Genomic DNA, 24,797 nt, shown 5'->3' with positions numbered 1-24,797 from the left:
ACGGAAAAATGGCCTAAGTCCACATTTTGTCATATTTCAAATTATTACCTAGAAAGCTTCTTTGTACCTCGTTCTATGCATTGGGTTTACAAGGTACCTAGGATTAATGACCTAAGTCCATATATTTCAATGCAGAAGAATTTACATTCAATGGAATAATGGCCTAAGTCCAATACAAACTTACTTACTTCACTCTCGTTGGTCATTTTTTCATTGAAATCGTGACTTCCGGTCTGTTGTTTATATTAGTGTAAAAACTTTGTCTTATTGTTTAAAAGGCTCTAAATCGACTTTTGCACATATTTAGTGCCGAAAAGGGAGGCAGGTAATTATTATTCTTCATCGTTTAATAATAGTAGTAATTAATTAATAATATTAAATAAATAATATTTATACATGAAGCTGCAATTTTTTTTAATAAATAATACAATTTATGATTAGGATTAACGGTGTTCATTAGCTGATTACATTGGATAGATATATTCCACAATAATGCCCGTTTGCTTTAGGCTAAAACTTTAAATTTCGTTTTTCTCACAATATTGATTTTTGGACTTAGGCCATTTTTCCGTTGAGCTCTTCAATTGTTACATGTAGAAATAGGTGTTATAAATATTGGTTCTTGTACTCTTGTTAACATATAATTAGGATGAGACTATTTAGAAAATCGCACTTGAGGATATGAGCAGCTTTTTTCTTTCGGTTTGTTCAATGCATTCAGGTTGAAAATGCTGAACAAGCTGTGTTCTGATAAGATGTATTTGTTCTGGCACTTACAGGATTTGTTTTTTATGTTTTTTTATTGTTGCATATAAATGTTGAATTCAGCAAGTTGTAATTTGAAAAGAAAAAAGGAAGAAGCCCACACAAACATAAAATCAGATGATTCAAGGCTTAAAAAAATATAAAAAAAAATTGATCCCAATTTGGTCCCAAGTTGAAAACCTGTACAAATATAACCAAGAACACAAGTAACACAAACACATTTTTTCACAATTTTAAAACATACGTTTTTTTCACAATTGCGTATCAAAATTTTGAATTTGATTTCTCCAAAACAAAATATAAAGAAACATCGTCTTGTGACATATCAAATGAAAGCCGGTACCGCTCTGAGAAAAATGATGCCTCTCCCACCTCTTTATCTTAATTCTAGCCCGAGATATGATAAAAAATGTAAAGCCATACCAGGCCAAAATTCACACTTTTTCAAAACTTTAGAAGTCTATAAAAAATTAACTGATGAAGAAAAAAATTCAAAACTTTTTATTTGTAATTAAGTTGTACTTCATAAAAAATAATAAAAAAAAAATCTAAAGATGTCAGGTAAAAAAAATATTCCTATTTGGATCACTTGATATGGAATGACCCCTTAGTGACACCCCCAGTTATATGGCTCTTATCTTAGTGACACCCCCAGTTATATGACTCTTATCTTAGTGACTCCCCCAGTTATATGGCTCTTATCTTAGTGACACCCCCAGTTATATGGCTCTTATCTTAGTGACACCCCCAGTTATATGGCTCTTATCTTAGTGACACCTCCAGTTATATGGCTCTTATCTTAGTGACTCCCCCAGTTATATGGCTCTTATCATAGTGACTCCCCCAGTTATATGACTCTTATCTTAGTGACTCCCCCAGTTATATGGCTCTTATCTTAGTGACTCCCCTAGTTATATGGCTCTTATCTTAGTGACTCCCCCAGTTATATGGCTCTTATCATAGTGACTCCCCCAGTTATATGACTCTTATCTTAGTGACTCCCCCAGTTATATGGCTCTTATCTTAGTGACTCCCCCAGTTATATGGCTCTTATCTTAGTGACTCCCCCAGTTATATGGCTCTTATCTTAGTGACTCCCCCAGTTATATGGTTCTTATCTTAGTGACTCCCCCAGTTATATGGCTCTTATCTGAGTGACTCCCCCAGTTATATGGCTCTTATCTTAGTGACTCCCCCAGTTATATGGCTCTTATCTTAGTGACTCCTCCAGTTATATGGCTCTTATCTTAGTGACTCCCCCAGTTATATGGCTCTTATCTTAGTGACTCCCCCAGTTATATGGCTCTTATCATAGTGACTCCCCCAGTTATATGACTCTTATCTTAGTGACTCCCCCAGTTATATGGCTCTTATCTTAGTGACTCCCCTAGTTATATGGCTCTTATCTTAGTGACTCCCCCAGTTATATGGCTCTTATCTTAGTGACTCCCCCAGTTATATGGCTCTTATCATAGTGACTCCCCCAGTTATATGACTCTTATCTTAGTGACTCCCCCAGTTATATGGCTCTTATCTTAGTGACTCCCCCAGTTATATGGCTCTTATCATAGTGACTCCCCCAGTTATATGACTCTTATCTTAGTGACTCCCCCAGTTATATGGCTCTTATCTTAGTGACTCCCCCAGTTATATGGCTCTTATCTTAGTGACTCCCCCAGTTATATGGCTCTTATCTTAGTGACTCCCCCAGTTATATGGCTCTTATCATAGTGACTCCCCCAGTTATATGACTCTTATCTTAGTGACTCCCCCAGTTATATGGCTCTTATCTTAGTGACTCCCCTAGTTATATGGCTCTTATCTTAGTGACTCCCCCAGTTATATGGCTCTTATCTTAGTGACTCCCCTAGTTATATGGCTCTTATCTTAGTGACTCCCCCAGTTATATGGCTCTTATCTTAGTGACTCCCCTAGTTATATGGCTCTTATCTTAGTGACTCCCCCAGTTATATGGCTCTTATCTTAGTGACTCCCCCAGTTATATGGCTCTTATCATAGTGACTCCCCCAGTTATATGGCTCTTATCTTAGTGACTCCCCCAGTTATATGGCTCTTATCTTAGTGACTCCCCTAGTTATATGGCTCTTATCTTAGTGACTCCCCCAGTTATATGACTCTTATCTTAGTGACTCCCCCAGTTATATGGCTCTTATCTTAGTGACTCCCCTAGTTATATGGCTCTTATCTTAGTGACTCCCCCAGTTATATGGCTCTTTTCTTAGCTTGATCTCAGGAGCCCTGGGTGCTTATTCTTGCCACATACCTGCGCACCTCCAAGACTGTGCACCTTGGAATAACAGGAGCCATGATGGATGTGTTACATCTCCTTCTCCCACTTGGTTTCTGCAGACTACACTTTATGGACTTAGGGACTGACAGAACCGAATCCTGTCCCCAGTGTGATCAGAACATCAGATAATTGTGTTTCCTGCACCAAGGGTTAATATTTACAGAATGAACCTTGTAAAAGAAAATTTTCCAGTAGTCTTGGCTGTGTGCCGCTGGGGGGAGGGGGGTCAGCAAAGACTAGAAACTTTCTTGATGGGTGGTTTTGTGTCTGCCGTGTCCCTAATAGATCTCCTGACTTAATTAGAATCGGGGAGAAATCCTATTAAGTAGCTCCTTGGTTGGGCACTTTTCTTGGGGCCCTTCTTGTATTATTTACAGGCCTGTGATCCTGCTCTTATTCCCTTCCTCCATAATATGTCACATAGCGCCACCTAATGGTCTCTGAATCCTGCTGCATACTGCGGGTGCTTGCTATATACAGATTATCTACCCTGTATCTGGAGCTGATCCGTCATACGACTTCCTGACCATTAGTCTCATATTCATCACTTTATGACTAATTTGTACCAGGCTGTGTCCCCCCTCCCCCCAGAGAGCCCCTGTAAGTATACGGCAGCATTTCCTGCCAGCTCCACCAGAGGGCGCCGTCAGACCAGGTGTGGAGTTACCAAGCACCAGTCATTTACTGTAAGTTAGTCTGATTCTTCACTGTTAACCCCTTAATGCCGGCCTTATTTTCAGCCTTGGTTACGGTTTTTATAGTGACGTGGCTTTATTATTATCATCATTATTATTTCACTATTGGGGCTGGATTTAGTGACGTTGACATATGTTGCATCATGATACAAGGTTGATCCACATGACGCCATTTACCCTGATACCGCGTGTAGTGAGGTATAGAAATGTATGTAAAATGTTATGCGGTGTGATAAATTTTAATTTATTCTTGGGTATATAATTATGAGGGGTTATGTTCTGGGGGGCTTCCTCCATAGTCCACTGCATATTACAAGGTCCTTCAATTGCCATGAACTTCAACTTGTAAAGGGCACCCCGCTTCTAGAAGGACTCCCCAGAGTGACAGAGGCAGGTGTGTGTACATCCTATAGGGGGCCTGTCCCTCCCCGCGTCCTTGTTAGAGGGCAGCTATACAAAATGTGTACAAGGGACTCCTGAACAGATAGCTTGAGCCGAAAACTCTGATGTATATGTTTATACAGAAAATTGGGGCTCTTTATTCTATGACTGGGGAAGGGGCTAAGTCAGCCTTCCTGTTTTGGGTACTAAATATCCTCATCTGTGCCTCATAATGTACAGGAGTAATAAGTACATCGGGGGCCCCAGTGCTTTATTATAGAGGAGTAATAAAGGTATCAGGGCCCCGCTGCTGTATTATAAAGGAGTAATAAGGGTATCAGGGCCCCGCTGCTGTATTATAGAGGAGTAATAAGGGTATCAGGGGCCCCACTGCTTTATTATAGAGGAGTAATAAGGGTATCAGGGGCCCCGCTGCTGTATTATAAAGGAGTAATAAAGGTATCAGGGGCCCCAGTGCTTTATTATAGAGGAGTAATAAGGGTATCAGGGCCCCGCTGCTGTATTATAGAGGAGTAATAAGGGTATCAGGGCCCCGCTGCTGTATTATAGAGGAGTAATAAGGGTATCAGGGGCCCCGCTGCTGTATTATAGAGGAGTAATAAAGGTATCAGGGGCCCCGGTGCTGTATTATAGAGGAGTAATAAGGGTATCAGGGCCCCGCTGCTGTATTATAGAGGAGTAATAAGGGTATCAGGGGCCCCGCTGCTGTATTATAGAGGAGTAATAAAGGTATCAGGGCCCCGCTGCTGTATTATAGAGGAGTAATAAGGGTATCAGGGGCCCCGCTGCTGTATTATAGAGGAGTAATAAAGGTATCAGGGCCCCGCTGCTGTATTATAGAGGAGTAATAAGGGTATCAGGGGCCCCGCTGCTGTATTATAGAGGAGTAATAAAGGTATCAGGGCCCCGCTGCTGTATTATAGAGGAGTAATAAGGGTATCAGGGGCCCCGCTGCTGTATTATAGAGGAGTAATAAAGGTATCAGGGCCCCGCTGCTGTATTATAGAGGAGTAATAAAGGTATCAGGGCCCCGCTGCTGCATTATAGAGGAGTAATAAAGGTATCAGGGGCCCCGGTGCTGTATTATAGAGGAGTAATAAAGGTATCAGGGCCCCGCTGCTGCATTATAGAGGAGTAATAAGGGTATCAGGGCCCCGCTGCTGTATTATAGAGGAGTAATAAGTATATCAGGGGCCCCGCTGCTGTATTATAGAGGAGTAATAAGGGTATCAGGGGCCCCGGTGCTGTATTATAGAGGAGTAATAAGTATATCAGGGGCCCCGGTGCTGTATTATAGAGGAGTAATAAAGGTATCAGGGCCCCGCTGCTGTATTATAGAGGAGTAATAAGGGTATCAGGGGCCCCGCTGCTGTATTATAGAGGAGTAATAAAGGTATCAGGGCCCCGCTGCTGTATTATAGAGGAGTAATAAGGGTATCGGGGCCCCGCTGCTGTATTATAGAGGAGTAATAAAGGTATCAGGGCCCCGCTGCTGTATTATAGAGGAGTAATAAGGGTATCAGGGGCCCCGCTGCTGTATTATAGAGGAGTAATAAAGGTATCAGGGCCCCGCTGCTGTATTATAGAGGAGTAATAAGTATATCAGGGGCCCCGGTGCTGTATTATAGAGGAGTAATAAGGGTATCAGGGGCCCCGCTGCTGTATTATAGAGGAGTAATAAAGGTATCAGGGCCCCGCTGCTGCATTATAGAGGAGTAATAAGGGTATCAGGGCCCCGCTGCTGTATTATAGAGGAGTAATAAGTATATCAGGGGCCCCGCTGCTGTATTATAGAGGAGTAATAAGGGTATCAGGGCCCCGCTGCTGTATTATAGAGGAGTAATAAGTATATCAGGGGCCCCGCTGCTGTATTATAGAGGAGTAATAAGGGTATCAGGGGCCCCGCTGCTGTATTATAAAGGAGTAATAAAGGTATCAGGGCCCCGCTGCTGCATTATAGAGGAGTAATAAGGGTATCAGGGCCCCGCTGCTGTATTATAGAGGAGTAATAAGTATATCAGGGGCCCCGCTGCTGTATTATAGAGGAGTAATAAGGGTATCAGGGCCCCGCTGCTGTATTATAGAGGAGTAATAAGGGTATCAGGGGCCCCGCTGCTGTATTATAGAGGAGTAATAAGGGTATCAGGGGCCCCGCTGCTGTATTATAGAGGAGTAATAAAGGTATCAGGGCCCCGCTGCTGCATTATAGAGGAGTAATAAAGTTATCAGGGCCCCGCTGCTGTATTATAGAGGAGTAATAAGTATATCAGGGGCCCCGGTGCTGCATTATAGAGGAGTAATAAGGGTATCAGGGCCCCGCTGCTGTATTATAGAGGAGTAATAATAAAGGTATCAGGGCCCCGCTGCTGTATTATAGAGGAGTAATAAGGGTATTAGGACCCCCGGTGCTGTGTTATAGAGAAGTAATAAGGGTATCAGGGGCCAAGGATCTTCTATTATAGATTAAATGATGAGCATATCCAGGTGCTGGGATCGTAGCTGTTAGTTCTGAAGGGGTTAATGCCTGATACGGATATGGCCGTGACTCACTGCTCGGATTCTGTTTGATCCAGGCGTGGTCTCATAAGGTACATAAAGCGTAATCCAGCTGAACGTTATAAAATTATTATAAGATCCATCTCATCCTCTCATGTGTGCACCATATAAATGCTGTAATATGGATTGTACTATTATACAGACCGGTAATATAGTCTGCTGTATAATATACAGGCCGGTAATATAGTCTGCTGTATAATATACAGTCTGGTAATATAGTCTGCTGTATAATATACAGACCGGTCATATAGTCTGCTGTATAATATACAGGCCGGTAATATAGTCTGCTGTATAATATACAGGCCGGTAATATAGTCTGCTGTATAATATACAGGCCGGTAATATAGTCTGCTGTATAATATACAGTCTGGTAATATAGTCTGCTGTATAATATACAGTCCGGTAATATAGTCTGCTGTATAATATACAGACCGGTAATATAGTCTGCTGTATAATATACAGTCCGGTAATATAGTCTGCTGTATAATATACAGACCGGTAATATAGTCTGTTGTATAATATACAGTCAGGTAATATAGTCTGCTGTATAATATACAGACCGGTAATATAGTCTGCTGTATAATATACAGTCCGGTAATATAGTCTGCTGTATAATATACAGACCGGTAATATAGTCTGCTGTATAATATACAGTCCGGTAATATAGTCTGCTGTATAATATACAGACCGGTAATATAGTCTGCTGTATAATATACAGGCCGGTAATATAGTCTGCTGTATAATATACAGACCGGTAATATAGTCTGCTGTACAATATACAGGCCGGTAATATAGTCTGCTGTATAATATACAGTCCGGTAATATAGTCTGCTGTATAATATACAGACCGGTAATATAGTCTGCTGTATAATATACAGTCCGGTAATATAGTCTGCTGTATAATATACAGTCCGGTAATATAGTCTGCTGTATAATATACAGTCCGGTAATATAGTCTGCTGTATAATATACAGACCGGTAATATAGTCTGCTGTATAATATACAGACCGGTAATATAGTCTGCTGTATAATATACAGACCGGTAATATAGTCTGCTGTATAATATACAGACCGGTAATATAGTCTGCTGTATAATATACAGACCGGTAATATAGTCTGCTGTATAATATACAGACCGGTAATATAGTCTGCTGTATAATATACAGACCGGTAATATAGTCTGCTGTATAATATACAGGCCGGTAATATAGTCTGCTGTATAATATACAGACCGGTAATATAGTCTGCTGTATAATATACAGTCTGGTAATATAGTCTGCTGTATAATATACAGTCTGGTAATATAGTCTGCTGTATAATATACAGATCGGTAATATAGTCTGCTGTATAATATACAGACCGGTAATATAGTCTGCTGTATAATATACAGTCCGGTAATATAGTCTGCTGTATAATATACAGACCGGTAATATAGTCTGCTGTATAATATACAGTCTGGTAATATAGTCTGCTGTATAATATACAGTCTGGTAATATAGTCTGCTGTATAATATACAGACCGGTAATATAGTCTGCTGTATAATATACAGTCTGGTAATATAGTCTGCTGTATAATATACAGACCGGTAATATAGTCTGCTGTATAATATACAGTCTGGTAATATAGTCTGCTGTATAATATACAGTCTGGTAATATAGTCTGCTGTATAATATACAGTCTGGTAATATAGTCTGCTGTATAATATACAGTCTGGTAATATAGTCTGCTGTATAATATACAGTCTGGTAATATAGTCTGCTGTATAATATACAGTCTGGTATTATAGTCTGCTGTATAATATACAGACCGGTAATATAGTCTGCTGTATAATATACAGACCGGTAATATAGTCTGCTGTATAATATACAGGCCGGTAATATAGTCTGCTGTATAATATACAGACCGGTAATATAGTCTGCTGTATAATATACAGACCGGTAATATAGTCTGCTGTATAATATACAGTCTGGTAATATAGTCTGCTGTATAATATACAGTCTGGTAATATAGTCTGCTGTATAATATACAGACCGGTAATATAGTCTGCTGTATAATATACAGGCCGGTAATATAGTCTGCTGTATAATATACAGGCCGGTAATATAGTCTGCTGTATAATATACAGACCGGTAATATAGTCTGCTGTATAATATACAGACCGGTAATATAGTCTGCTGTATAATCTACAGACCGGTAATATAGTCTGCTGTATAATCTACAGATCGGTCATATAGTCTTCTATGCACAATGCCCTGTATACTCTCTTGTACTGTATAATATCCATTGTAGTGTAATATACACCTGTATCACGCCCGACCCCTCCCTGGTTATATATAGTGAGCGGCCCTTGTGCCAGTTTGAGGCTTCTTCCTGTTGTAGGCCTGATCACCCCGGAGACGCTGTAAATATTATGACTTGTAGGATTTTTCGTCCTCCCCCCCCCGACTTCTCAAGAATCCAATGTACAGAAGTCTGGAAGATTTTCCTGTAATTTGCCTTTGCAGTAATAAATCCTGTGCCTGCAGAGTATGGGCTGTACAATGTTTCGCAGGGTCCACGGCGTACATACATCTCACTTCAGACTGAATGACCCCAATACTCCAGCCTGACCTTTTCAGTGCAGCTGACAGTATTGGGCAGTTTTTCGGTGAGGCCTCCTTTGTATGCTGAAGCTCTGTATTTGCACAGGACAGGTTTTCGTCCCTCCTGGCCTCCATGTTCTTGTGATGAGGTTTCCTGATCTTCCCATGGTCTGGCCTGTCTTACTACCCGGGCTCGGCCTTATATTAGTCACCTGCTCACTCCTCTAAGTAGAATCATTTGTTCCTCTGACTGGACTTCTTATGTCTTCACATTGGTCCCTGCAGCAACTCACACTTAGAGATTATTGTGGCTTTGAATATAGGAAAACTTGTCTGATGTTCCAGAAGTCGGACACTTGGGGGGCTGCGCAGACCAAGGCTGCATGCAAATCTGGTCAACCTACCACCCTGTGCCCATGATCGAGCACCCAAGCTAGGACAGCTGGCCATGCCTCTGAATGCTCCTAAACCTGAAAAACCTCATAGATGACTCTGGAGCTTTGTTCACATGTGTAGGAATTTCACCTGACGCTTGAGTCCGTCTCCCTGCAGGGCAGAAGGATCTGTTTACTGAGTGTATCACACCTGTATCTGAGCAGCTCTCACCACATGACGCCCCCCTCTGGCCATTGTGGCCTCTATCTCAGCGTCCATCATATGCATTTCTACATCTGCCAGTCAGTGGGGATTAACCCTTCATGGGGTCTGTGGGGTTAGAAGTACTTGGCCGCAGTCTTTCTTGATGTTTGCTGGGGGTCATGTAAATCTGCAGGATCCTGACAGCCGACCACATCCTGCTTCTCTGTATAGGTATTTACACATTATAAGCCAAGGGCTATAGTAGAAGCTACAGTTGTCAGTGTGTGCCCGGCCTGGGACGTTAACACAACGTGCTGCCTATGACAGGCACATCTGCTTATGGCATCAGGGTCCTAACCAGACTGTCAACACTTACAGGCCCCGGTCTTGTATCCCAACCGTGTATGTTCTCTGTGCTGGACTATTACATTAGGGATACTTTGTGACATCCTCGTGATCTTGTGGTCTGTCAATTCATCTGCTCCATAGAAGCCTATAGAATTTGTACAGAATACGTCTGCTCTATAGAAGCCTATAGATACCGTACAGGATACGTCGGCTCCATTAGAAGCCTATAGATACCGTACGGGATACGTCTACTCCATAGAAGCCTATAGAACCTGTACAGAATACGTCTGCTCTATAGAAGCCTATAGATACCGTACAGGATACGCCTACTCCATAGAAGCCTATAGAACCTGTACAGAATACGTCTGCTCCATAGAAGCCTATAGAACCTGTATAGGATATGTATGCCTCATCGAAGTCCATAGATACCATATGGTATACGTGTCCTCCATAAAAGTCTATAGATACAGGATACGTCTGCTCCATAGAAGTCTATAGAACCTGTACAAGATACGTCTGCTCCATAAAAGTCTATAGAACCTGTACAAGATACATCTGCTCCATAGAAATCTATAGAACCTGTACAAGATACGTCTGCTCCATAAAAGTCTATAGAACCTGTACAGGATACGTCTGCTCCATAGAAGTCTATAGAACCTGTACAAGATATGTTTGCCGCATAGAAGCCTATAGATACTGCATAGAGTTATGTGTGTACTATAGAAACCTATAGATACTGTACAGGATAAGCCTTCTCCATAGAAGCCTATAGATACTGTAAAGGATATGTACCTGGAAAAGCTTTACACACAGTGCAATATTGTCCTCCTGAGCACTGTACTTCATGCCCAGTGTGACACCCCCCTCCCCCTCCCCCCCATGGAGAAGTTTATTTTAGGATGTTATTTAGAGCCGTTATTGCTTCTGATAATGTCTTGGGGGAGGGGGGGGGGTGTAGAATCGGTGGACCCTGGGCATTACCACTATGACCAGTGCTGGAGCTGTGGCTGCCCCCAGACTGCGGCCTACTACTACTATAGTCATTTGATGAGCAGCGGTGAGAAGATGACAGGGGTAACAAGAAGTTAAGGATGCAATTATGAATAATTAGGATTTATGGGGTGGCAATTCAGCAAGCAGATTTTGGGGTACGGGATATGGCCGCTACCTGTGGCCTGAGGATGCTGCAGTATTGTTCTAGGGCCCGTATTTTTGCTGACTTGCTTGCAGTGTAGTGATGACTGACGCCTTGTATCTTCTGATATGATAAAAAGTTCCTTCACAGCGACAGATCTGCCTGGTCACGTCGCTCCGCACCTCTGAGTCCTGTCATGTACAGATATTTTATGATGTGGGAACTTTTCCTGGACCCTTACAACTATAGAGGTTGTCTGCACGGAGTCCTGCACAACTTCTCGACCCTCTAGACTCATGGCAAGTACCAAAGTATAGGAGAAAATGGAGCTGGAGGAGGCAGGTGAGGCTGAATAGCACTGTGTGGAGCAGAACTATGGAGGTTGAGGCATGTGGGTCTCCTGGGACATCCCTTACTTGTGTCTTCCTGAGAGAAGTTGATTTAGAGATGAATGGACAGCAATACGTCTTGGAGCATTATATGTATTATGTTGTTAGCAGTTCGTGTCCTGACTTGTGTCCTTTTGTTCTTGAAAGTCTCTTAATTGCTGGATTTATTAAAGGGTTTCAGTGCTTACTCCGGTGTCTCCACTTGTCTGCAGAGCTTACCATCTACAGAGCGGTGCTGGGGGCTGGGAGTGTGACGGCTGACACATGGAAGCAGCTGCTGCGCTATTATTTATCTGTCACCTTCCTGTAGTCTAGGAATATATGTTTATATATATATATATCCCTCCTGTCATACCTCCGAGCTGTCACTTTAACTATTTGTGGGTACTTGTCACTGAGAGTAAAGGGCACGTGTTGAGGGATTTTGGCAGCTGCAGACTTTGTGAGGAGCCCTGTGGAGGGCGGCGTGTGCCTGACTCCCCACATGGCAGGGATGGTTGTGGTATGCCATTCATATCCTTCCTACCACCTCTGCCGGGGAGCCGTTCTCTGCTCGCACTGACAAGACGTTCAGGAATTGTTGGCAGTTTTTTTTCTCATCCTTCACCTGTTCCTGTCATATAATATAACATGCTCTGTAGGATAGAAGGTATGGCACGGATATGTGCCCACGCCGGCATCCCTGGTGCTGTATGGGCACGGTGCTCTGGGAGGAGTGGGATTGGCAGCTGTGGTTGGAATCCTGCCCCCTCCCTCCGTAAGTGCCTGTATGACTGGAGGGTGTGTGAGAGTGCGCCGTGTTTCACTCTTTCGCACTCTCTCTCTCTCCTCCGGTGCATGTTCAGGCACAGTCTCCCTGGACTTTCAGCTGTCTCTCTGCTCTGTCCAGTCTCTCTCACACCCGGAGGTGGAGTCGCTAACACTCTCCAGAAACTGAGGAGGGGGGAGAAGTGCAGAAGGAGGACGGCTAGCGAAAAACTTTCTGCTGTCTCGCTGCCTATTCTAAGGATCTGCAGAGATTACTGCAGAGAGCAGACGCTTCTCCCTGTGGAAACCTTCATCCAGGGAGATCAGCTGACAGTTCATTGTCACACGCAGCTCAAGGAAGTTCCTGCTTCTTATTTATTCATTCTTTTTTTTTTTTTTTTTTTTTTAATTCATTTTTATTTTTGGTGTAGAGATTACACCTTTTTCTTTTGCATTTGTTCTGAGCCCAAATAACCAAGATGGTGGCAGGGATGCTGATGCCACGTGACCGCCTGCGAGCGATTTATGAAATTCTTTTTCGCGATGGTGTCATGGTGGCCAAGAACGACGAGAGGCCGCAGAGCCGCCATGCTGAGATTCCTGGCGTTACAAACCTGCAAGTAACCAAAGCGATGGGTTCGTTGAAATCACGTGGCTTTGTCAGGGAAACGTTTGCTTGGAAGCATTGTTACTGGTATCTCACCAATGAGGGCATTGTCTATCTGCGCCAGTACCTCCACCTTCCTCCCGAAATTGTTCCTGCATCTCTTCAAAGGGTGAGACGACCTATTGCTCCTATAGGATTACCTCGGAGAACACCTGCTGCAAATGTCCAAGCAGTCAGAGGCCCCACATCTTACGTTCCAAAACCACAGGCCGATGTTGAGAGGCACGAGTATCGCAGGAGAGAAGAAACTGTGCCCCATAGAGGTCAGGACACCACGCATGGCTCCTTCAAGACCCACGTGCTTGAGAACAGCTGTCAAGAAGGTGGGTGGCAGAGATGGGCAGAAAGGGATGATCAGGCCAGTAATAAGAGGGGAACAAGTCATACTAGTGTGCTTAGTGTAGAGGAGAAGTGGGGGACCAAGCAAACTCTGAGGAGGGAAGAGATTAGCAGAAGACATGTTGGGGAACAAGAGAATGACAGCTACGAGAGGAGGGGACATCAAGGAACGTCTTCATCTGATAGCTGGACAGATCAGAAGATGTTCGGGGGGACACAAGGGCTTAGAAAAGAGATCTCCAAAAGGCAAACGATGACAGAAAACGCTGAGTTAGTGACGGCTCCAGCGTCAGTCATCTCCTTGTTTGAGAGGCAGGAGCTGAAGAGGGAGGAGAATGTAGCGAGGGAGGAAAATATAGAAGGCAAAAAGATTGCCAGCAAATCAGCCCTCATGTCACAGCCCCAAAATGCTGCTATAAGCTCCAGCTCCAAAATGGTCCAAAAATCTGAAGAGTCCAAAACAGTTGTAAAATCTGTCGAGGTCCATGTAGTGTCTTCTGTAGTATCCACTCATGAAACCCTAGAGGTCAGTGTCCACAAGGAGGGTGGGAAGGCCCCAGTACAGGAGCAAGCATCGAGCCAGGAGAAGAGCAAGGCTCAAATAATACGACAGGAAAAAGACAAGGAGGTAGGAAAGGCCCCAAGTATAACAATTTCTACCTCTACCAAGACAAAAGTAGAGGCCTCACAAGAGGTTAAACAGGAGGGAAGGGATAACATTTCAGATGACAAATACCTGGAAGATAAAGTAGTGAGTCAAACCCATGTGCCCTCAGTCTCCAAGGAAAGTGAGAAGCTGCAAAGCAAAAAGCAGAAGCAGCAAAGGGAGGAGGAACTTAGTGTTACTGATGGTCCAATACATGCAGCCCCAGAACCGCCAAAACCAGAGAATAAGGGAGAGGAGAAAAAGGGCCAAAGGAAGAAAGGCCAGGAAAAGAGTGGGAAAGAAGGGGCAAACCAGAATAACCTCACCTCCCATCCCAAAGAGGTCCAGAAACCAGCTGTTAGTGAAGAAGTCAAAAGTGAACCAAAGAAAGAGGCAGCAATAGAGGCCACTAAAGTCACACCTGAGGCGACGCCAAAGAGCGAGCCTTCAAAAACTAAGCAAAGGAAGTCTAAAAAGGAAGACAAAACTAGGGAGGGTGGAGCAGGGCAAGATGGGCTTAGTCAGGGGCCCCCAGAATTAGGGGAGTCCAAAGAGGACAAACTAGAGACCAAGTCACAGAAGGATGAGAGCCCAGTGCAAGTGCCTGTCAGTAGTATTAGTGTGCTGACTGAGAAGGAACAGGAGGTCAGGCAGGAGAAGAAGGGCTCCAAGGGTAAAAAGGCCAAGAAAGGGGCTATAGAGTCAGCAAAGTCAGATGCCCAGGACACTTCTGCCACCCAACCTCTAAAGAAGGAGAAAATGGAAGTCATTTCCAAAGAGGTGGCTCCCAGTGAAGCCAAGGAGGTATCTAAAAGCAATAAAGACAATGTTGTGTCAGAGCCCCTCTTTAAAGATCAGTCTTCTGCTCTGGTGACCACGCACCATGTACTTGTGGAGGAAATACAAGACATCTACAAGGGTTCAAATATCTCAATACAGAAGGACACTGGGGATCAGCCCATTAAGGTCGAAGATGTGGCCAGTCAAGAACAGCATCCAGCTTCAGATGCTTCATCTCAGAATCTTCCAGTATCCAAAAAACAGGAAGAGGAAATAGTCCAAAAACCAGAAACGCTGCACCAGAATGTGCTCGTGTCGGTAACTTGCTCCAAGACCATTGAGCAAGAAGAAGTCCAACACCAGAAGGGCAGGGCCCTATTGATGGGCTCCAAAGCTGGTACCACATCATGTGAACATATAGAAAGTACAGATGGTAAAGAAACCAAAGGTGCTGCTGATATAGAATCTCATAATATAGAATCTCTTCTGAAGGATATACCTGTCCAAACAGAAAGTGTCACTGTGACAAAGACTTCTCAGGAATCCAAGGGAGAAGTCAAAACGGTAAAGGAATCTGTAACCCTGACCCAGAAACCTCCAGAGTCCAAGAAAGAAGTCAAAATTGTAAAGGAAACGGTGACCATTACTAAAGAACCTCCAGAAACCAAGACAGAAAAGAAAACTGTAACCCTGACCCAGAAACCTCCAGAGTCCAAGGAAGAAGTCAAAACGGTAAAGGAAACGGTGACCATTACTAAAGAACCTCCAGAAACCAAGACAGAAAAGGAATCTGTAACCCTGACCCAGAAACCTCCAGAGTCCAAGAAAGAAGTCAAAATTGTAAAGGAAACAGTGACCATTACTAAAGAACTTCCAGAAACCAAGACCGAAAACGAAACTGTAACCCTGATCCAGAAACCTCCAGAATCCAAGGAAGAAGTCAAAATGGTAAAGGAAACGGTGGCCATTGCTAAGGAACCTCCAGAAACCAAGACAGAAAAGAAAACTGTAACCCTGACCCAGAAACCTCCAGAATCGAAGGTGGAGAACTTCCATACTGTTAAAGAATCGGTTACTCTTACCCAGGGTTTACATTCCAAGGTTGAAAAAACCCAGACTGTGTCCCGAACAGTCACCATTACTCAAGTATCCAAAGTGGAAGAAGTCAGTGCTGTAACTTTCACTCCAAAACCTCCAGAATCCAAGTTGGAGGAACTCCAGACTGTGTCAGACATCTCCCTGCCAGCACCTGAGGCCAAGGTGGAGGAACAGGAAGCTCCATGTGAGGGTCCTGCAGAAGATCCGAAATCCACCCCGGAGGAAGGTAGGCGCATGATCCCAAACACTGCATCTTGTTCCGTTCATGTGTCTTCCTGGAAGTCTCCTGAGCTGTCGTTGGTGCAGGTCTGGCTGACATTAGGACAGACACCTGGGGCGGGGTTTAGAGGACTGGTTCCCATCATGTAAACAATATAATATCAAGTCTGATGTAACTATCCCCCCAAAAATGTAGATGGGTCCACAGGAAGTGGGCGTCTCTTACTACTGCAAGGCGGGTTTCTTCCTGTTTCTCGGAGGTCATGTGACCCTTTCTTGATTTACTGAAGTTCTAGGAGGGCTAATGGGGATTTATGTGTTGATAATGTTGGTGATCGTTGGCACTCGCCCCTTTCTTGCCTACTTGGCACTTCTGTGTATGTGGGCGGCGCATGCTGAAGCGGGGACTCCTCCTCCCGACATATTTATTATAAGTCATGCCATTTTATATAGGAAATTTGCCAGTTCCCAACTAGCGTAGATTTCCATTGTGGCGCACAGGCATACACCTGACTTATTAAGAAGCCGGAGCTTCCTGATCATTCTGGGGCACCTTATGTCAGTCGGCCTTTTGTAATAAATCCCCCCAGTGTGTTTCGACCGTTCACCAGACTTCTGCTTTCCGTCAGTGAATGGAGCCTTCACATACAGGACTAAGTAATGAAGGATTTTAGGATATTTCAGTTCAAAGACAGTAATCGGAGATATGTTGAGGAATTAGACACATCTATTCACTATAGAGGGGTGGGCTGGTCCTGGGGTTTCTATTCTAGCTCCAGGCGGTGGCGTCCTGTAGTGTAGCCCAGCAGGGATGGTGTGGGGTGGCTTGTGCTGAGACATAGAGGAGTGTGCGGCTGAGGGACCTGGAGACCATCCAAGCATTACTCGGCTCTTAAGTATGAGGCTGCACTACACGACAGACTGACGGCATAACAGGGAGGCCGTGACAGAATGTGGATTGTAGTCATCAGAACTGGAGCAGGGGGTGTAATGTAAGACCAGAGGGGGTGCACCATGGATTAACTGTAAGGTCTATGGAAGACAGCTTCCTGAAATTACCCCCTTATTAACCCTCACCTGCCTCTACCTCCAGGAATTACCCCCTTATTACCCCTCACCTGCCTCTCCCTCCTGGAATTACCCCTCACCTTCCTCTCCCTCCTGTAATCGCCCCCTTATTACCCCTCACCTTCCTCTCCCTCCAGGAATTACCCCCTTATTACCCCTCACCTGCCTCTACCTCCTGGAATTACCCTCTTATTACCCCTCACCTTCCTCTCCCTCCTGGAATTACCCCCTTATTACCCCTCACCTGCCTCTACCTCCTGGAATTACCCCCTTATTACCCCTCACCTTCCTCTCCCTCCTGGAATCACCCCCTTATTACCCCTCACCTGCCTCTACCTCCTGTAATCGCCCCCTTATTACCCCTCACCTGCCTCTACCTTCTGGAATCACCCCCTTATTACCCCTCACCTGTCTCTACCTCCTGGAATCGCCCCCTTATTACCCCTCACCTGCCTCTACCTCCTGGAATCACCTCCTTATTACCCCTCACCTTCCTCTCCCTCCTGTAATCGCCCCCTTATTACCCCTCACCTGCCTCTACCTCCTGTAATCGCCCCCTTATTACCCCTCACCTGCCTCTACCTTCTGGAATTACCCCCTTATTACCCCTCACCTGTCTCTACCTCCTGGAATCACCTCCTTATTACCCCTCACCTGTCTCTACCTCCTGGAATCGCCCCCTTATTACCCCTCACCTGCCTCTACCTCCTGTAATCGCCCCCTTATTACCCCTCACCTGCCTCTACCTTCTGGAATTACCCCCTTATTACCCCTCACCTGTCTCTACCTCCTGGAATCGCCCCTTTATTACCCCTCACCTGCCTCTACCTCCTGGAATCACCCCCTTATTACCCCTCACCTGTCTCTACCTCCTGGAATCACCTCCTTATTACCCCTCACCTGTCTCTACCTCCTGGAATCGCCCCCTTATTACCCCTCACCTGCCTCTCCCTCCTGTAATCGCCCCCTTATTACCCCTCACCTGCCTCTACCTCCTGGAATCACCTCCTTATTACCCCTCACCTTCCTCTCCCTCCTGTAATCGCCCCCTTATTACCCCTCACCTGCCTCTACCTCCTGGAATTACCCCCTTATTACCCCTCACCTGCCTCTACCTCCTGGAATCGCCCCCTTATTACCCCTCGCCTGCCTCTACCTGCTGGAATCTGCCCCTGGACATAATCAGCAAGGTTTTTTAGTTGTTGTTTTTGAAGACGTGAGTCATAAAGGGGGAGCCGTATACAGGGCCGCTGCTGCTGCTGCTCCTCTTTTTTTCCATCCCAGGTTTTGGCTTCATAAACCTGAATGTGAAAACCCATCGTAAGGCCCCTGGATGTCATAAGTGACGGAGCCTTATAATACAGATCAATACTATCTATTAGGTATGTGGCAGCGGGGGTGGGTATGTGGATGGCCCAGATATAACTGTTTGCGTGTGCCTCTATATATACGGCCTGCCATCCAGTGCCAGTGATATTAATAGATGTCACTCTGATTTCTGGAAGCTTTACTCTCCAGAAATGGAGCCAAACCTATAAAGTACAGTTGTGGACGAGGAGGATTATCCAGCAGGTTACAGTGTGTGATAGTATCAGCAGGGGATGACAGCGCTGTGATAACAGAGAGCAGTAGTGCAGACATTCACACGCACAGATGTCATACTGCTGTTCTAGGGGCTAGTAAGTGTGACTAGTGGTGCTCAGTGTGGCCTGTGGTCAGTGATTGTGTACCCGCTGGTGTCGGCACTGTGATAATTACACTACTATTAGGCTGACATGGGGGGTAGTGTGGGCCTTTAGGTGGCTTGTGGCAGCAGATGACTGTGTACCCGCTGGTGTCGGCTCTATGATATTTACACTGGCGTAAGGCTGACATGGGGCGCCCTGGACGCTGCCAGGGTGTATGTAATGCTACTTCTTACCTTTATTGGCCCATGATCCTGAGTGCTGCTTGTTCTTAGGACGTATTCACACTCTGTGTTTTCTTTGTGGTTTTTTATTTTTTTTCTATAAAGTTGTGTGTCTGCAGGTATATTATTCACCTCTCGAGTGCCATAAGATGGAGCTGCAGTGACCACACTGAGCACCAGCACATAGCGGCAGCCCAGACAGCTGGTATTGACCAGAGATGCCTCCGCTGTCTGGTGGTCTGTATAATGTCTATATAACCCATCTCACCCCCTAAGTCTCATCAGCATCCCCTGTTGTAGAACTACACGTCTCAGCAAATCCTCTGCCCCTTTGTATTTGTTCACTGAGGCTGCATCTCTGGGGTTGATGAATGGGGGGGGACAACCACCGATTGTGCCCTTGTGCAGCGTCTGGGGCCATATAGGGAGCTGAGGTGGTTGCTGGCAGCAGTGAGCTCCGCACAGCGTGCTCAGGCAGCATCCTCTGCTGGGACATGCTCTGTAAGAGGTGGAGGCTTCCAGGAGGGTGGAGGACTTCTCACACCTCACCGTGTTTGTAGACCTCCCTCCATCACTGGACCTGGAGAGTGCGGCACAAGAGCTGACACTTACTGCCATGGAGGAGGATGGCCGCTGTTACATTGATGACCTCATACAGCAGGGACAAGGTAGGGCTGCACCCTAGACCTGTAGTGCCAGGAGATAGCCTGGGCCTGCAGGGAGAGGCTGGTACGGAGGTGATACTTCCCATGAAGGGAATTAAATCAAGTACTATCACCCACCTGACAGGGCCCGGGGCTCCCCGGTATCGCCTACCTGTATTTAATGACCGATGCCTGACTTTATCATTGGGGTTATTGTTTTCCAGCTGCATCCCCCCACCTATGGTCTCTGTAACATTGACTTTGACACCATCATCTGCCCCCTTCAGTCACCTTTGACCTATTCTGACCCCTTATCCTAAGTGTCACAGTGTTGTTCCCCCGTTGCTCCTCCTGGTTCCGTCTCTTCGGGTGCTCTCGTGAATTCCCGGCTCTCTCTGTAATAAGCTAAATGTTTTTATTACCTAAAATAGGCAGGAGCCACAGTAACTGCTGAGGCGGAGGCAGCCCGCTCAGGATGCAGGCAGTGAGGGGGTTAATCGTCTGCTGTATGGACAAGAGGGGGGCTATTAACCTGAAGCTCACCGGGTACCCCCTACGAATGATGTGTATCAGCTGGGGTACTCTGTCAGTTATAGAGAACTTACACCCCCCCATCAGCTGGGGTACCCGGTATCGATGATAGTGCACTTACACTCCCCATCAGCTGGGGTACCCGGTATCGATGATAGTGCACTTACACTCCCCATCAGCTGGGGTACCCGGTATCGATGATAGTGCACTTACACCCCCATCAGCTGGGGTACCCGGTATCGATGATAGTGCGCTTACACCCCCCATCAGCTGGGGTACCCGGTATCGATGATAGTGCACTTACACCCCCATCAGCTGGGGTACCCGGTATCGATGATAGTGCACTTACACCCCCCCATCAGCTGGGGTACCCGGTATCGATGATAGTGCACTTACACCCCCATCAGCTGGGGTACCCGGTATCGATGATAGTGCGCTTACACCCCCCATCAGCTGGGGTACCCGGTATCGATGATAGTGCACTTACACCCCCATCAGCTGGGGTACCCGGTATCGATGATAGTGCACTTACACCCCCATCAGCTGGGGTACCCGGTATCGATGATAGTGCACTTACACCCCCATCAGCTGGGGTACCCGGTATCGATGATGGTGCACTTACACCCCCATTATCTGGGGTACCCGGTATCGATGATAGTGCACTTACACCCCCATCAGCTGGGGTACCCGGTATCGATGGTAGTGCACTTACACCCCCATCAGCTGGGGTACCCGGTATCGATGATAGTGCACTTACACCCCATCAGCTGGGGCACCCGGTATTGATGATAGTGCACTTACACCCCCATCAGCTGGGGTACCCGGTATCGATGATGGTGCACTTACACCCCCATCAGCTGGGGTACCCGGTATCGATGATAGTGCACTTACACCCCATCAGCTGGGGCACCCGGTATTGATGATAGTGCACTTACACCCCCATCAGCTGGGGTACCCGGTATCGATGATAGTGCACTTACACCCCCATCAGTTGGTGTCCCCTATAGTGAGATATGTGCCCTCCGCATAATGTGCCTGAGTTATTCACTTATTCTGCGGGGAACCTTCTGTGTCTCTCTATTTTGGGGTTCTCTCTATGCGGGTTTATTGTAGTGCATGTATTCTTGTCACTGCGGGGTCCCCTATAATGCTTCTATGGGGATACTATCCTGAAAGTTGATATATTTGCAGCTGTGTTGTAAAGTGAGGGTGAGTGGCCATGGGATTTGGCTTGGACGTGGTGCTTGCCTGTGGCCGCCATCTTCCCTGCATCCTATAACATAAGCCTATGTGGTGCCCTAGACCTGCTGCCATCTGTACCCACTTTCAGGTGTATCTTGTACATGGAGTGACTGGTCACTGTGGATTTTAATTTTACTTTTAATCTGTTCTTCCATTTTGGGTATAGATTAGATGGGATTATTTGTTAGTATCCCCCCATAATCTGGTCAGACAGATGGCCCTCTCTGTTGTGGCTGCACCCCAGCCTTGCCTTGCTCTGGTTTCCCCTGAGTTGGGTTACGCCGGTGTCCTGTGTTGTTGGCTGAGTTATTAATGCCAGTAAGACTCTGACATATGACGCTGCCCTGTTATTTATATCGTGCTCGGCCCCCTGGCTGGCTCTCTGGACCCTCGCCCCTGTGGATGCAGAGTTGACATCGCCACCCTCCATAGAGTTGCTGCTTCTGGTCCTCTGTGTTGGGCTCCTATGAAGATTGTACCAGGTGAGTACTTCACATAGCGCCCCCCGGGGTCTCCTGTACAGCGCTGGGAATACATTGTCCCCTTTATTTTTGGATAGGGTATTCCTGGGCTTGTCACAACCAGTTTCTACCAGTCCAGGGCAGGACACTTCTGTGTATAGAAACCTAGTAAGACAGACTGGCATCTCCCCTGGTATGTAGGGCAGGGGGCACTTAGGGTATATATATTGTCAGGGGCCCAGGAGGGGGAGACTCGTGAATCCAGTGTCATGGTGGGTGGTCAGCGTCCTGTTTATCTGCCGATAGACAGCGCACAGACGACCATAAACAGGTGCCCCCTCCTCACACTGCTCATAACCTATCACATAGCATTGGGATGTGTTCACACCACAGATTTACCAAGTTACTGTTTTATAACAAATATGTGTTAGTAATGAAACTAAGAAATCTGTAACTGCGCTGTGTGAACAGGGTTTGATAGCTGCAGTGTATATACCTCATGCCGTATATTGATGATACAGGGGGGGGGGGGGGCAGACACTACAGTCTAATGTCAGGTGACTGCGAACACAGGGGGGCGGCAGGAATAGTCACTATACAAACAGATGTGACTTGTTCGGGTTCGGCTAGAGCCCCCCAGTATCTGAGCAGCTGAGGGGGTGATGTGTTGTAATTTCTGTAGGGGAGGGGGCGCTCAGTTATACGTGACAGACAGAAGAAGACACTAAAGAGAACTATAAGACCCCCTTATGTTACACCTCACCATTGACAAGATCCCGACTTGGTGGCAAGAAATAGAAACTTTTTGTACATGCAGAGGTTGCAGAGTGATCCTTCACAGCTGAGGGTTTGTTACAGTTGTATCCAGTCTGTGATATAAACAACCTGAACATTGTAACAAACTGTCAGCACAAGAAAGAGATTAGTTACGCTGATGTGTCTATGTCGCACAGTATAATCTGTAGTGTATCATGGTGATCCTCCATGGTAGGTCCCAACTAATGTAGGGTGTCATGTCTGCTGCTGAGGAAACCCCCTCCCATATGTATCAGTATGCCTGCCTTCATGTGATATTGAGGGGTGGTGGGTACCTGCTAATGGTACCCCTCATATAGAGTGTCTGTGATACATGCTGCCCCTCATACGTGGTGCCCCTCATACGTGGTGTCCCTCATACGTGGTGCCCCTCATACATGCTGCCCCTCATATAGAGTGTCTGTGATACATTCTGCCCCTCATACGTGCTGCCCCTCATACATGCTGCCCCTCATACATGCTGCCCCTCATATAGGGTGTCTGTGATACATTCTGCCCCTCATACGTGCTGCCCCTCATATATGCTGCCCCTCATACATTCTGCCCCTCATACATGCAGCCCCTCATATAGGGTGTCTGTGATACATGGTGCCCCTCATATAGGGTGTCTGTGATACATTCTGCCCCTCATACGTGCTGCCCCTCATACATGCTGCCCCTCATACATGCTGCCCCTCATATAGGGTGTCTGTGATACATGGTGCCCCTCATATAGAGTGTCTGTGATGCATGCTGCCCCTCATACATGGTGCCCCTCATACAGGGTGTCCTTCATACGTGCTGCCCCTCGTGCGTGCTGCCCCTCATACCGGGTGTCTGTGATACATGGTGCCCCTCATATAGAGTGTCTGTGATGCATGCTGCCCCTCATACATGGTGCCCCTCATACAGGGTGTCCTTCATACGTGCTGCCCCTCGTGCGTGCTGCCCCTCATACCGGGTGTCTGTGATACATGGTGCCCCTCATACATGCTGCCCCTCATACATGGTGCCCCTCATACATGGTGCAACTCATACAGGGTGTCCTTCATACGTGCTGCCCCTCGTGCGTGCTGCCCCTCATACATGGTGCCCCTCATACAGGGTGTCTGTGATACATGGTGCCCCTCATATAGGGTGTCTGTGATACATGGTGTCCCTCATACATGGTGCCCCTCATACATGCTGCCCCTTATACGTGGTGTCCCTCATACGTGCTGCCCCTCATACATGCTGCCCCTCATACATGCTGCCCCTCATACGTGCTGCCCCTCATACATGCTGCCCCTCATACATGCTGCCCCTCATACGTGCTGCCCCTCATACGTGCTGCCCCTCATACATGCTGCCCCTCATACGTGGTGTCCCTCATACGTGCTGCCCCTCATACATGCTGCCCCTCATACATGCTGCCCCTCATACGTGCTGCCCCTCATACGTGCTGCCCCTCATACGTGCTGCCCCTCATACGTGCTGCCCCTCATACGTGCTGCCCCTCATACGTGCTGCCCCTCATACATGGTGCCCCTCATACATGCTGCCCCTCATACATGCTGCCCCTCATACATGCTGTCCCTCATACGTGCTGCCCCTCATACGTGCTGCCCCTCATACGTGCTGCCCCTCATACATGGTGCCCCTCATACGTGCTGCCCCTCATAGGTGCTGCCCCTCATACGTGCTGCCCCTCATACATGGTGCCCCTCATACGTGCTGCCCCTCATACGTGCTGCCCCTCATACATGCTGCCCCTCATACGTGGTGTCCCTCATACGTGCTGCCCCTCATACATGCTGCCTCTCATACATGCTGCCCCTCATACGTGCTGCCCCTCATACGTGCTGTCCCTCATACGTGCTGCCCCTCATACGTGCTGCCCCTCATACAT

The 24,797-nt window shown here is 46.4% G+C and overlaps 2 protein-coding genes across 12 annotated transcripts in view; both read left to right on the top strand.

Moving 5' to 3' along the window:
- The window catches only part of PLEC (plectin), a 180,924-nt gene that overhangs the window by 49,266 nt on the left and 106,861 nt on the right, over window positions 1–24,797 (top strand). For 3 of the 11 annotated variants that reach the window (XM_075269978.1, XM_075269979.1, XM_075269977.1), the window contains exon 1: window positions 15,918–16,266. The exons of 6 other annotated variants lie outside the window; for them this stretch is intronic. Coding sequence is in view for 2 of the 5 variants with exons in the window: in XM_075269976.1 (XP_075126077.1) it covers window positions 22,120–22,135 (16 nt within the window). In the remaining 3 variants the exon portion in view is untranslated. Of the gene's footprint in view, window positions 1–15,917; window positions 16,267–22,021; window positions 22,136–24,797 lie in introns of those variants that run through there. 2 more of the 11 variants (XM_075269976.1, XM_075269975.1) reach the window with 1 other exon arrangement.
- LOC142199984 (uncharacterized) lies at window positions 12,589–16,409 on the top strand. The gene has a single exon (XM_075269928.1). It carries the CDS (start codon window positions 12,990–12,992, stop codon window positions 16,407–16,409), a length of 3,420 nt encoding a protein of 1,139 aa, XP_075126029.1. The 5' UTR covers window positions 12,589–12,989.

Source organism: Leptodactylus fuscus, chromosome 4, assembly GCF_031893055.1.
Source record: "Leptodactylus fuscus isolate aLepFus1 chromosome 4, aLepFus1.hap2, whole genome shotgun sequence".
Taxonomy (NCBI): Eukaryota; Metazoa; Chordata; class Amphibia; order Anura; family Leptodactylidae; genus Leptodactylus; species Leptodactylus fuscus.
This window is presented reverse-complemented; position numbering and strand designations above follow the sequence as displayed.

Bases quoted from the DNA above. Each gene is read 5' to 3' on its own strand.
- LOC142199984 (XM_075269928.1), top strand. From the start codon at position 12,990: ATGGTGGCAGGGATGCTGATGCCACGTGACCGCCTGCGAGCGATTTAT.